Consider the following 14,510-nt stretch of genomic DNA (forward strand, 5'->3'; position numbering starts at 1 on the left):
ATATATATATGAAGACCTAAAATGGAAAGATATCCCATGCTCACAGATTTGGAGAATGGATATTTGTGAAGTGTCAATACTTTCAAAATTAATCTACAGATTCATTCCAACACCTATGAAAATCCCAACTCTTTTTTTGCAGATAGTGAGAAACTGATTCTAAAATGCAAATAGAAAAACAAGGGACCCAGAATAGCCCAAAACAATCTTGAAGTGGATGAACAAAGTTGTGGGCTCAGACTTCTAGATTTTAAAACTTTTATAAAGCTACAGTAGTCAAGACAGTGTGGTACTAGAACAAGGGCATCCATATAGATGAAAAAAATAGCACTGAGAATTAAGAATTAGACCCTGACGTTAGTAATCAATTTATTTCAGACATTTTTGTCAAGGTAATTCATTGGGGGAGAGGATGTTCTTTCAACAAATGTTGCTGGGACAACTGGATTTTCCCATTTAAAAGAAAAAGAAAAAAAAAACAAAAAAAAAAAACCATAACACCATAACACCATCATACCATAAACACGAATACATTAAAAATGTATCAGAGACCAAAATGTAAAAGCTAAAACTACAAAACTCCTAGAAGAAAACATAGCAGTAAATCTTCATGACTCTGGACTAGGCAATGGTTCTTAAATAATACACACACACAAAACACCCACAAATAATGAAAGAAAAAAATAGGTAAATTGAATTTCATCAAAATTAAAACATTTTCTTCCAAAGAGTATATCATCAAGGAAGTGAACGTCCTCAATAATGAAAGAAAATATTTGCAAATGACTGAAAAGGGTCTTGTATCCAGATACATAAAACAAACTCTTATAACTCAAAGGTAAAAGGCAAATTACCCAATTCAAAAATGGACAAAGAAATTGAATAGGCATGTCTTCAGACAAAATAATAAAAATGACCAGTCAGCACATGACAAGATGCTCAGTATTACTTGGTATTTGTTGTTGTTAAGTGCTATCAAGTCAGTTTCAACCCATAGCAACCCTGTTACAGGGTTTCTGAGGAGTGACTGATGAACTTGAACCTTCAACCTTTCCTTTTAAACTTACTTTGCAGTCCAGTGCATTAACCCACAGCATCACACCAGGGCATTAAAACCCAAACCACAATGAGACATTACTTCACACTGACTATCTTTAAAAAGATAATAATAAGTGTTGGAGAGAACGTGGAGAATTTGGAGCCCTCATACTGGTGTGACACTGCAGGATATTGCGCTGGACTGCAAGGTCAGTTTGAGCTGCAAGGTTGGCAGTTCAAACCCACCAGCCCCTTCTCGGAAACCCTATACAGGAACAACAACAACAGAGGCACTTTAGAAAACAGACTGGCAATCTGTGTTCAAAATGTCACAGCATTGAAAACCCTGTGGAGTATGCACCCATGAATCAGAACTAACAACAAGAGGCTATTTGAGTAATTTGTATGGTGCTTTTGTAACCACTAATGTGGTGCTGTAGGATAAGCACTGGATCGCAAGTTGGTTTGAACCCCAAGTTTGGTGGTTTAAACTCAGCAGCTGCTCCTTGGTCACTGTGAGTCGGAACCGACTTGACGGCATTTAACAACTACAAGAAGCTCTGGTGGTGCTGTAGGCTAGGCACTGGATTGCTAACTGCAAGGTTGGCAGTTCAAACTGGCTGATCCACGGAAGAAAGATGACGCTTTCTCCTCTTGTAAACATTTATAGCCTCAGAAACCCTATACAGGGTTGCTGTAAGTTGGAATGGACTCTACGGTAGTGAGGTTGTTTTTAAGTCCTGGTGTGATACAGGACTGAGAAGTGTTTCGTTCTGTTGTGCATAGGGTTGCTATGAGTTGGTACCGACTTGGTGGCACCTAACAACAACCACTATGTGAGTCCTGGTATGGGGCTGTAGGATAAGCAGACTGCTAACAAGGTCCAAGCTTCAAACCCACCAGTTGCTCCTCGGAAACCCTAGGGTCACTATGAGACATAACAGACTTTGCAGCACTTAACAATAGTCACTATGTATTGTGGGGAATGGCAATTTTAAGTCTTTAAATTTGGGGTCCCTGGGTGGTACAAATGGTTAATGCTTTTTTATTGTGAACTGCAAGGTTAGAGGTTCAAGTTCACCCAGAGGTGTCTTGGAAGAAAACCCTGGTGATCTCCTTCCTAACATGACCTATTGAAAATCCTGTAGAGCACAGTTCTACTCTGACACATATGGGGTTACCATGACGTAGAATCAACTGCGAATATTAACCTTTCTTGGATAACATTTTTCCCCTATTTATTTTACTGTTTGGGTCGTTAATGATTTTCTTTCAGATCTCCTCTCTGAATAACAGATTTTTCCACATTTATCAAACTCTGATACAGTAATTTAATAAGAGTAAGTAAAGTAATCAGGAAAATTATTGTTGTTGTTAAGTGCTGCGTGTCGGCTCTGACTCAGCGACCCTGTACAAGGTTTCTAAGGAGTAGTCATCAAGAAAATAGCTCCTAGTTACTCGGAAAGAACATCCTTAAGAAACAGTTTGAAAAAAAAAAAAATCCAATAAATATCAAAATTGAGAGTAAAGTTGAATATAGAAATTTATAGTACAAAAACATCCATTTTCAGAATCTTATGAAGAGATTATTCCTGCGAGGAAACTGAAGAATTTTTACCCTGGTGTCGCGGAGCACAAGGACATTTCTAAGTTGGTCCTCCTCCTTTCCTCTTCTGTGAATTCTCTAAGAAAAGCAGCTTATGAGGCTCTGCAAGACTTTCAGAAGTACAAGACTCTCTGGACAGAAGATCGAGACGTGAAAGTGAAGGTATATTTCAGCTCGTAATAAATGACTAAGGAGTTTCAGTGGGTTAAGCATCCTGTTGCTAACTGAGCGTGTGTGATTTAAACCCACCAGCTGCTCCCAGGGAGAAAGATGAGGCAGTCGGCTCCTGTGAAATTTACAGTCTTGAGAACCCTAAGGAGCATTTCTATTCTGTCCTATATGGTCACTGTGAATCAGAATTGATTTAGTGACAGTTGTTGTCGTTAAGTACTGTGGAGTCGGTTCTGACTCATAGCGACCCTATACAGGGTTTCCGAGGCTGTAAATCTTTACGGGAGCAAAAAGCCTCATCTTTCTCCCATGGAACAGCTGGTAGTTTCAAACTGCTGACTTTGAGGTTGGCAGCTTGACTTGTAACCACTACGCTACTAGAGCTCCTTTCAGTGACAATAGGTGAGGTTAATAAAAGACTGTGATACAGTTTGGATTTTAAATGTTTACATCTAACTCTTCAGGGGGAACCAAAAATATACCAGTGATCAAGACAGGTACTGATGAGAAGAGAACCTATCAATGTCAAGCACCCGACATGTTATCCTGTGTAATTCTCACATTGACTTTCTTAAAGCAGATAAGGATGATAAGACTGATGTTCAGATTGAATTAAATTTACTTAAACAGTGGAGTGCTGATTATGTAGTAGATAATTCCCAGATGCCAGGCATACAAAGTTGTCACCCAGCTGTCTTTTTGGTTACAGACTTAAGAAAACTTTAGCGCTCTGAATAATGATTATAATAGTCTATGAAACTCCCTCAGATTGCCTTCTCTCCCATTATTACCAGGGTATCGCCTTCTTTGCTAAACCTCTGGCCTAGTAACACACATAAGAGCATAAGTGTGTATTGTTGTTGTTAAGTCGGTTCTGACCCATAGCGACCCTGTACAGGGTTTCCGAGGGTGTAAATCGTTACGGGAGTAGAAAGCCTCATCTTTCTTCCGCGGAGCGGCTGGTAGTTTCGAACCTCTGACCTTAAGGTTCGCAGCCCGATTCGTAACCACTACGCTACCAGAGCTCCTTCAGTAAAAATGCAGTTTACTAATTCAACTATTACAGTCCAGCTGGTGAGAGCTAGAAATGGACTGGACCGCCTTGTTTTTCTGGGGCTTTTGAGAGGGTACCATCTTCCCATTTTCCTATTTCTTGTTTTAGTGGAGAACATGTGCGTTTTCCTTCTCTGACAGGATTCCACCTTACATAGGTTCTGACTTCCACAGGGTGAACTTTGTACGTGTAAGATTTATAGTGTCAACAAATTAAAGAGAACATGAACTGTTTCCTTACTACAGGAATTTTTGGCAAACAACCCGTCTCTGACTGAAATCCGATCAGAAATTCTACACTATGCTACTTTCGAGCAGGAGATCGAAGAGCTGAAGCCGGTTATTATTGTAGGAGCACTTGAATTACAAACAGGTATTTAAAGGATGGAGCTCTGCTGTGGCACCGTAGGATAAGCACTGGGGCCTCAAGGTCAGCTTGAACTGCAAGGTCAGCAGTTCAGACCCACCAGCTGCTCCTCGGAAACCCTGAGTCGCTATGAGTCGGAACTGACTCGACAGCACTCAACAACAATTTAAAGAATATTGGTTGTGCAAAGTATTTGTATGTATTTCCATAAACCAAAACCAAACTGTTGTTATAGAGTCTATTTTGACTCATAGTGACCCTTTAAGACAGATTAGAACTTCACCATAAGGTTTCCAAAGCTTTAAACCTTTATGGAAGCAGACTGTCGTATTTTTCTCCAATGGAGCGGTCAGTTGGTGGGTTTGGGCCGTTGACCTTTAGGTTAGTAGTAGAGGGCATCACCTCTGTTCCATCAGGACTCTTCCTGTATTTTCATATGGATACAATTTTATTCAGCCAAAAGATACTTAGCCAACTTGGTGTGCAATATTATAAAAATTAATAATTTGGAACCAACAATATTGTTTATACACACACATAACACAGACTGATTCTTTGATATGGTAGTTCTGGTGTAGCACTGTATAATAAGCACTGGACTGCTAACTACAAGCTGATGGTTCAAATCCACTATCCATTCCTTGGAAACTTATACAGGACTGTTACTAGTCAGAATGGACTGGATGGCACTTAATAATAACAAAAATATTATTTATATATACACACATACACATAACACAGGCTGATGCTTTGATCACTAAAATTAAAGATGAAGCTCTTTCTGGTTACTTTGAGGAGGGGGATTGAGTACCTGAGATAGGAGTCAGTTTGAGGTCTCCTGAGATGTTAATTCACTTGAATTAGAATGTCACAGGATGATGGAGCTACCACTTAAAGTCTGAAAGAAAAAGACAAAGCGGAATTTATTTTTTACTGTATCTAGTTAAAAGAAACCCTGGAGGCACTGTAGGATAGGCACTGGACTGCTAACTGTAAGATTGGCAGTTCAAATCCCCTTTCTGCTCTGAGGGAGAAAAATGAGGCTGTCTGCTCCCACAAAGATTTACAGTCTCAGAAACTTATATGGGGTCACGATGAATTGGAATTGACTCGTTGGCAGTGGATTTGGTTTCATATGTAGTAAAAGGAGTCCTGTTGGTTAAGCACTTGGCTGTTTGAAACCACCTCCTCACAGGGGAAAGATATGCTTTCTTAAAGGCTACAGCCTACAAACCATATGGGGGCAGTTCTACTCTGTCACATGGAGTCACTATGACTCAGAAATCGACTCAACAGCACCCGACAACAATAACAACAACAACGTATAGTGAGGAGTCCCATTGAAAATTCTATTCTTCACCAATGCCATAATTTCCTAGTAGGTCAGAATTGGCCCGGACAGTCAGCTAGGCCTAGGATATGAGGTCAGGTTGTACATATACCCTAACCATGTGGATGAGGTGGGAGAGTGTTGGGACAAGAAAACCGAAGGCAAGTAAAACGGTAGATTTTATTTCACCGTGTGAGGCTATGTAGAGGAAAATGGGGAATGGGTAAGGGCAGCTAATGGACAGTGCTAGAACTAATTTCAGAAATTCTTTCCTGCAGGCTACGGCGTGCTTCTCATACATAGCTTAACACTCCACGGGGATGGGAAGTCCTCAAAATCTAGTGTGTATTTTACCGTTAACAGCACATCTAGTTCAGAGTAACCACCTTTAAGTGTTCAGTAGTCAGTTACATGTGGGTGGTGACTATGGAATTGGACAATACTGTTCTAGACGCTCAATGACACACAAAACAGAATTTCAGAATACAGTAAGGTCCCTGAAAGTCTGATTTACAGACAACTCGTACTTGCCCTTTAATGTTAGGAATTTGCCCTAATTCTGAATTACTTGAACCAATCCCTGTTGTGGTGGTGGTTGTTATTAAGTGACTTCCAGTTGGCTCTGACTCATAGCGACCCTGTATAGGGTCTGAAAGGAGCCTATACAGGCTCATAGGACCCTGTATGGGGTTTCCGAGAAGTGACTGGTGGGTTAGAACCGCTGATTTTGAGGAACCAACCCCAACTGGCAACAGATTCTTCATCATAGTCACCTTTCCTTTCTGTACATGCAGCTCTTAAATCACTGAGAAGGCCTGTTCCGACTTACCTACAGATTTTAGGAACTGATCTTGTTCACAATCCAAGAACTGCCTGTATCATTGTATTAATTTAAAATTTTCTTTTCTTCATCAGAGCCAATGAAGTTGGCCTTGTCAATTGAGGCTAAGGCATGGAAGATGTTGCTTTGTCGATATTTGAATGAAGAATACAAAAAGAAAATGTCAGACATGATTGCATTTATCAATGAATACTTAAAAAAATTATCTAGGCCTATTCGTGACTTGGATGATGTCAGATTTGCAATGGAAGCCTTGGCTTGTATCCGTGATAATGAAATTCAAATGGACATGACTTTGGGACCAATTGAAGTAAGACACGATGGCATTTTTCTTTCTTGAAATGTTATTTTCCTTGCGAATAAAGCTATACTAAAATGATTCTTTAAAAATATGTCTTCATCTACTTTATGACATATTCTGCTTATTCCTCTTTTCTGATGTTGATGGTTTGGGTGGAATCTTGACTATTACCTATAGTGAACAGTATACAAAGTATTATTCATATATTAATAATACCAAACTGGATTGTTGTTGTTGTTAAGTGCAGTTGAGTGGATTCCGACCCATAGCAACCCTGTGTAGGGTTTCTGAGGAGCAGCTGGTGAGCTTGAACTGCCGACCTTGCAGTTCAAATGGCTTTGAAGTCTGGCACATTAACCCACAGTGCCACACCGGGACTCCCCAAACTGGATTAGGCAACGTTTAATATTTTATACCGGCATCAACATTTTATGGAAAGGAATGATTGCACTCTCACATGTCAGTCCCAGTGTGTCAGGCTGTTCCCTAAGTATCATTGGTTTTCCTGAGAGACCAGTTCCATGCCTCAATCATGAGCAGTAGCATACCAAAAGTGAGGTGGTGGGAGCAGTCCATCCAGGCTGAAGTGTGAACTGCAGCAATTACTTGGAATGTAGATGAGTAAAAGTTTGTTTTATGTTGGAGTTCTATTATTGCTAAAACAAAGCACCATAAATTGAGTGGCTTAAAACAATGCATATTGTTATCTTATAGTTCTGGAGGTCAGAAGTCCAACAAATGGACCTTGGTGATGGTTGTATGCCACTGAGTCAGTTCTGACTCATAGCAACCCTGTATAGGGTTTCTGAGGCTATAAATCTTTATGGGAGCAGAAAGCCTCATCTTTCGCCCTCGGAGCAGCTAGTAGATTCGAACTGCTGATCTTGAGATTAGCAGCTCTACTCGTAATCCACTACGCTACCAGGGCTCTTTATAAATGGGTTTAATGGGCCTAAAAACAATATGTTGGAAGCTCATTGCCTTTTCCAGATTCTCGAGGCTGCCCACATCCCTTGGCTCCTGGCTCCCTTCTAGCAATGACATTAGTCCTGCCTCTGCTTCCATCATTATACCTTCTGGTATCCTCTGGTCTCCCTCTTCCCCTTATGTAGACCCCTGTGATTACATTGGGCTCCCCAGGTTAATCCAGAAAAATCTCCCCATCTCAAGATCTTTAATTTGGCTATGTTTGCAGAGTTATTTGTCATGCATATGTTTTAGGATATGGACTTATTTGCGGGGAAGGCATTATTCTGTCTACCACAAGTGTTTTGTCATTAACATTGTTCAGAATTTTCTAGCTCATGGTGATTATATGAATTAGACAGACAAATAATTGATTTTGTTATGGTTTTTAAATTCTCTGTAGCCCATGTAGACCATGCAATGCCTAGGAAGGGTCAATTTACGCTTCCTTAAATTCATCTAGAGTTTATACTCTTGGTAGCTAATGACCCTCGTGCCTTTAAACAGTAAAGTCACTTTCTTAAATTTTTAGTATTTGGAGCTTTTGGATGCTGACCACCTCAAGAATTAGTAACTCAACATACGTTGTTCTTAAGTGCTGTCAAGTCAGTTCCGTGGGTTTGAATTGGTGGGTTTGAACTGCCGACCTTATGCTTATTTACAACATCATACTAGGGCTCAACATATAGTAATAAAAATTATCTTATGTATTTTATGATTGAAGGAGCGTAATTCTTCAGCACAAATTTTCTTAGTAAAGCCAATTGCCAGTTCACCCCTTCAGTTGTTTAAATTTCTTTTCTTTGGACTATCTATCACATCATCATTTTATTCCATTTTTTTTTTTTTTGCACAGACAACCCATATTCTACTAGAGTATGAGAAAATGTCCTGATTAGTGCTGGTACAAGATCAAGGAAAACAGAGACTGAAAAGGATTCTGTAGTAGTACTGCTAGGATAGTATTTCTTGGAACGAGCTCCGTCAGAATCATCTATGTGCAGATTTCACTCCCTCAGACCTAGAATCCAAATCTGGTGTTTGGTCTAGGGGTCCTTTTTTTTTTTTTTTTAGATGTTTTATTGTGAATTGTGTGATAGTCTACATGGGAGAACATTAACTTTACATTCATTCCATCATCTATCATTTCATTGGCATAGTTACCATCCCATCCATGCATCCTCACCCAACCAAACGGTGTACCCTGTAAGTCTGCACCCCCTCCCCACCATAGAGGTCCTTTTTAATATAATTTTTAATTTTGGGAACCACTCTTCTAGAATATTCTTTCCTCTGCCAAGACATAGGATTATTTTTCTGGGGGTATATAAGTCATTTGGCAATTTGTTTTCCCTTCTGATGTTTCTCAATTCCATCTCTACTTCTCAGGAAGCCTATGCCATTTTAAATAGATTTGAAGTTGAAGTCACCAAAGAGGAATCAGAAGCGGTTGATACCTTGAGATATTCTTTCAACAAATTGCAGAGCAAAGCTGTAAGTAAAAAATTAATTATCTTATTTTGATGAAGGTAAGTAAAAAAGTATTGATACTAGGTTTCTAGTTCATACGTGCACAGGCTTATTCCAAACAAAACGTGTTTACCGATGTCTCTACAATCAATGGTTGACTGCAGTCAAGGTCTCTCAGGAATATACTTAACTTAGTCTTGTTAGCATGCCTTTCAAAAAAAAGATCCAATCAAAATAGTAGCTTCTGAGGTGATCTACTTGGTTAGCTAAATTCAAGAACAGAGAGGCCAGCTCAGAAAGCTATGGTGACTTCTTTTTTGGAATTCCAAAGGAACAGTCATGATAGACTTTCTCAAAGGACACAAGACAACCAGAGGAATATATTAGGAAGTTGCGGTTGTTTTTTTAATTGAAAACTGAATTGGTGAGAAAAGGGCCAGAAAAGTTGTGGCGAGGAATTTTTAACCCCATCTTGATTTTTTACCCCCACCTATTAATTCTTCGAGGGTAACAAAGACTGCCCTATGAGAATTTTTCTGGGGAACTTTATTCAATCTATCCTACAGCCCTGGTCTTTTCCCTTCAGACTTCTTTTTGTTCCCCAAACTCAAAGAACATTGAAAAGGAACACGATTGGAGTTCCTCAAGGATGCCCAGACTTGTGTTTTGATGTGATGTAAATGATGAGCACAGAATACTCCAGGGAAGAATTAGAGAGATGGAGACACCATCTTCAGAAGTGTGTTAACCCAGGTGAAGCATGTGTTGAGAAGCAATGGCTTCACTTTTGATAATTTTGTTTAATAAAGGTGTCTTTGATTTTGTAGGAATACTTTTTGACCTACCATCATATGTACCACATTTGGTTTATTCATTCATCTGTTGATGGACATTTGGGTTGTTGTTACCTTTTGGCTATTGTGAAGAATGCTGCAATGAATATCGGTATACATGTATACTTGCTGGATCTTGTGTTAATTCTCTGTTTAGTTGTTTTTGAGGAGCTGCCAGATTGTTTCAACTGCAATGCATGAGGGTTTCAATTTCTCAATTTTTTTGGCAGCATTTGTGCTTTTCTAATTTTAAAAATAATAACTATCCTAGTAGACCACCATCTGTGTGTCAGCTTGTCTATACTCTAGTTGCTTGCGTGTTGCTATGATGCTGGAACCTATGCCACTGGTATTTCAAATACCAGTAGGGTCATTCATGGTGGACCGGTTTCAGCAGAACTTCCAGAATGAGACAGATTAAGAAGAAAGATGTAATATACTTCTGGGGAAAAAAAACTCAGTGAAAACCTTGTAGGTAGCATTGGAACATTGTCTGATATTGTGCTGAAAGATGAGCCATTCAGGTTGAAAAGTATTCAAAATATGACTGGGGAAGAGCTCCCTCCTCAAAGGAGAGTTGATTTTAATGAGGTGGATTGGGTAAAGCTTTCAGGACCTGCATTTACCAATGTGACACGATTCAAAATGAGGAGAAACAGCTGCATACAATCCACTAGTAATTGGAATGTGGAGTCTATGAAGTATGAATCAAGGAAAATTGGAAGTTGTCAAAAGTGAAATGGAACGTTTAAAAATTGGTATTATAGGCATTAGAGAGCTGAAATGAACTGATACTGTCCATTTCAAATCAGACAAACATATGCTTGACTGGGAATGGAAAACTGAAGAGGTAAGGTGTCGTATTCATTGAAAAGAATATTTCAAGACTTATCCTGAAGTATAATATTGTCAGTGATAGGATAATATCCAGCCAATAGCTTTGACTGTTATTTAAATAATACACACCAACCACTAATGTCAGAGATGAAGACATGGAAGACTTTTCCCAGTGTTTGCCATTGTTGAAAGTGCAGTATGAAATTGATGAAGCATGCATGTACTTTGGACATGTTATCAGGAGGGCCCAATCCCTGGAAAAGGACATCATACTTAGTAAAGTAGAGAGGCAGCAAAAGAGAGAAAGACCCCCAATGAGATGGACTGAAACGATGTCGGCAGCAATGGGCTCAAACAAGCAACAATTATGAGGGTGGCCATGCAGGGCTGGGCAATGCTTTAATTCCTTGTGCATACAGTCACTACGAGTTGGAGCAGACTCGAAGGTAGGACACCTAACAACAAATTGGTAAAAAATTGAATGGTACAAGAAGCATGAAAAGAAGATCGAAGGAATACATAGAAATACCGTTGGTCAGGATTCAGCCATTTCATGAGGTAACATATGATCAATAAACTCTTGTACTGAAGGATGAAGTCCAAGCTGCTCTGAAGGCATTGTCAAAAGACAAGGTCCAGGAATTGACAGAATTGGAATATTTCAACAAACTGATGCAGTGCTGGAAGTACATACTCATCTGTACCAGAAATTTGGCCAGTGGTCTAGAAGAGATCCACATTTGTGCCCATTCCAAAGAAATGTGGCAATTATCAAACAGTATCATACTGTCACATGCAAGTAAAATTTTGCTGAAGATAATTCAAACGTGACTGCAGCCATACGTCAGATTCAGAAGAGGATGTGGCACAAGGGCTGCCATTGCCAATGTCAGATGGAAAATCTTGGCTGAAAGTAGAGAATGCGAGAAAGAGGTTTACTTGTGTTTTATTGTCTATGCAAAGTCATTTGACTGTGTGGATAATAACAAATTATGGACAGCATTTCAAAGAGAACAAACAAATCTGTCTCGAAATAAGTACAATCAGATTGCTGTTTCTTGTTGTTAGGTGCCGTCAAATCAGTTCCAACTCATAATGACCCTGTGCACGACAGAAGGAAACACTGCCTAGTCCTGTGCTATTCTCACAAAAGTTATTACACTTGAGCTCATTGCTACTGTCACTGTGCCAATCCATCTCCTTGGGAGTCTGTCTCTTTTTCACTGACCCTCCACTTTACGAAGCATGATGTTCTTCTCCAGAGACTAGTCCCTCCTGATAATATGTCCAAAATATGAGAAACAAAGTCTGGCCATTCTGGCTTCTAAAGAGCATTCTGGCTGTAATTCTTCCAACACAGATTTGTTTGTTCTAGCAGACTGTGGTACTTTAATATTCTCCTCCAACACCATAAGTCAAATACATCAATTTGTACATTATTCCTTATTCATTGTCAGATTGCTTTTAGGCTTATAGTCATAACAGTGATGGTTTCATGAGGACCAATTGGAAAGCTTTTTTGAACTGCCATTATAGGAGATTACTTTGCCTCTTGGGTCATGCACTAGATTGACTTGAGTTTTCGTTGGTGCATTTGACTTATTTTTATGACAAATATCTTTGTACATATAGGACACCTGTGAGGTATTTCTCATTTTCACAGATTGCTTTCACACTAATCATAAAAATTACTTTTTATTCTAGGTGTCTGTACAAGATGAACTAGTTCAAGTGCAGCCAAAGTTTAAGAGTAGCCTATTGGAATCTGTGGAAGTGTTTCGCGAGGATGTATCAAACTTTGCAGAGTCGTATGAATTGGTAATTGAGCTATTTGCCCTCTCTTTTAAGATATTCTGTAATATGTTTATATGAAAAGAAAGTGATACTCCCCAGAGTTACGCTGTGATTTGTAGATTGTATGTAAGAGGTTCTCTGGAGTCCTGGTGTAGCATAAACACTGTACTGTAGGTTGGTGTGAACCCCAAAGTTGGCAATTCAAACTCATCAGCTGCTCTTTGGAAACCCTATACAGGGTTGCTGTGAGTCAGAACAGACTCGACAGTACTTAACAACAACAACAACAACAGTACCCAGGTATTGGAGTCCCTGGGTTGTGCAAACAGTCAACACTCTTGGCTGCTAACTGAAAAGTTGGCTATTTGAGTCCACTCAAAGGCACCTCGGAAGAAAAGTCTGGTGACCTACTTCCAATATATAAGCCGTTGAAAACCCTATGGACCACAATTCTACTCTGACACATATGGGTCGCCATGAGTTGAAGTGGACTCAGTTTCAAGGGTATGAGAGTATTATGGAACTGACTTTGCATTTTCATTAAGCAAAAGGGTGGTTGAACAAGAATAATAAATGTCATGGTGGGCCACTCCCAGGGATCAGTTATCCTTTATACTGACAGATAATGCTGTACTTCCTTGAAATTAAACTCAGAAAATTCCCCGAAAACATTATTTTTTTAGTGGCCATAATGGAGTTGGATTCATAAGATGATTTGTGGCCTTGGTGCTATTTATACAGCACTTAAAAAATATCTAAACTGATCTGTTTAAGTTGAATCAATCTTTCTATTATTCTGGAAGCCTAGTCTGTTGTTTAATATATCTGTCATGGGGTCCTGGTATGGGGCTGTAGGACAAACACTGGACTGTTAACCACAAAAATGGTAGTTCAAAACCGCTAGTCGCTCCTTGGAAACCCTATTCACAGTGGTTATGAGTTGGAACCAACTCAACTTAACATATAGTTAACAACTATACAGTCATGAGGATCTTGGTGTGGCGCTGTCAGATAAGCACTGGACTCCTAACTTCAAGAGTTGCCATGAGTTGGAACCAACTCTACAGCACTTGACAACAACAATATTAATGAGTCCTGGTGTGGCACTATAGAATAAGCACTAAACTGCTAACCTCAAGGTTAGCAGCTCAAACCCACCAGCCACTCTCAGAAACCCTATACAGGGTCACTATGAGTCAGAACCGACTTGATGGCATACCACAACAATAACATAATAGTCATAATAGTGTTGTTGTTGTTGTTAGGAGCCATCAAGTCAGTACTGACCCATAGCGACCTTATGCACAGCAGAACGAAACACTGCCCTATCCTGGGCCAGCCTCATTACTGTTGCCACGCTTGAGCCCATCGATGCTGCCACTTGGCCAGTCCATTTCGTTGGGGGTCTTCCTCTTTTTCTCTGACCCTCCACCTTACCATGATAGCCTTCTCCAGTGACTGGTCCTTCCTGACAATATGTCCGAAGTATGAGAGACAAAGTTTGGCCATCCCAAGATGGCCTCCAAGGAGCACTGTGGCTGCACTTCTTCCGAAACCAAACGGCCACCACGCGTCTGTCAGTTTGTCATACTGTGGTGGCTTGTGAGTTGCTGTGATTCTGAAAACTATGCCACCGGTATTTTAAATACCAGCAGGGTCACCTATGGTGAACAGGTTTCAGATGAGCTTCCAGACAAAGACAGACTAGGAAGAAAGAGTGACAAACTACTTCTGAATATTTAGTCACTGAAAACCTTACAAATATTGCAATGAAATGTGAATGTGGATGAATGTAAAGCTGAAGTGGAACAGAGGCAAATAATGATATACGCACAACCCTGGAACAACAGGGCGATGGGATACACAGATTGAGATGTGGTTGGAATGGAGAAAAGGGGGGAAA

The 14,510-nt window shown here is 39.8% G+C and overlaps 1 protein-coding gene across 2 annotated transcripts in view; it reads left to right on the forward strand.

Moving 5' to 3' along the window:
- The window catches only part of DNAH8 (dynein, axonemal, heavy chain 8), a 391,134-nt gene that overhangs the window by 108,894 nt on the left and 267,730 nt on the right, over positions 1–14,510 (forward strand). For both annotated transcript variants that reach the window (XM_006860428.1, XM_006860427.1), the window contains 5 exons: positions 2,610–2,806; positions 4,115–4,241; positions 6,481–6,716; positions 9,063–9,167; positions 12,518–12,631. In XM_006860428.1, coding sequence (XP_006860490.1) covers positions 2,610–2,806; positions 4,115–4,241; positions 6,481–6,716; positions 9,063–9,167; positions 12,518–12,631 — 779 coding nt within the window. The remainder of the gene's footprint in view (positions 1–2,609; positions 2,807–4,114; positions 4,242–6,480; positions 6,717–9,062; positions 9,168–12,517; positions 12,632–14,510) is intronic.

This window comes from Chrysochloris asiatica, unplaced genomic scaffold (assembly GCF_000296735.1).
Source record: "Chrysochloris asiatica unplaced genomic scaffold, ChrAsi1.0 scaffold00038, whole genome shotgun sequence".
Taxonomy (NCBI): Eukaryota; Metazoa; Chordata; class Mammalia; order Afrosoricida; family Chrysochloridae; genus Chrysochloris; species Chrysochloris asiatica.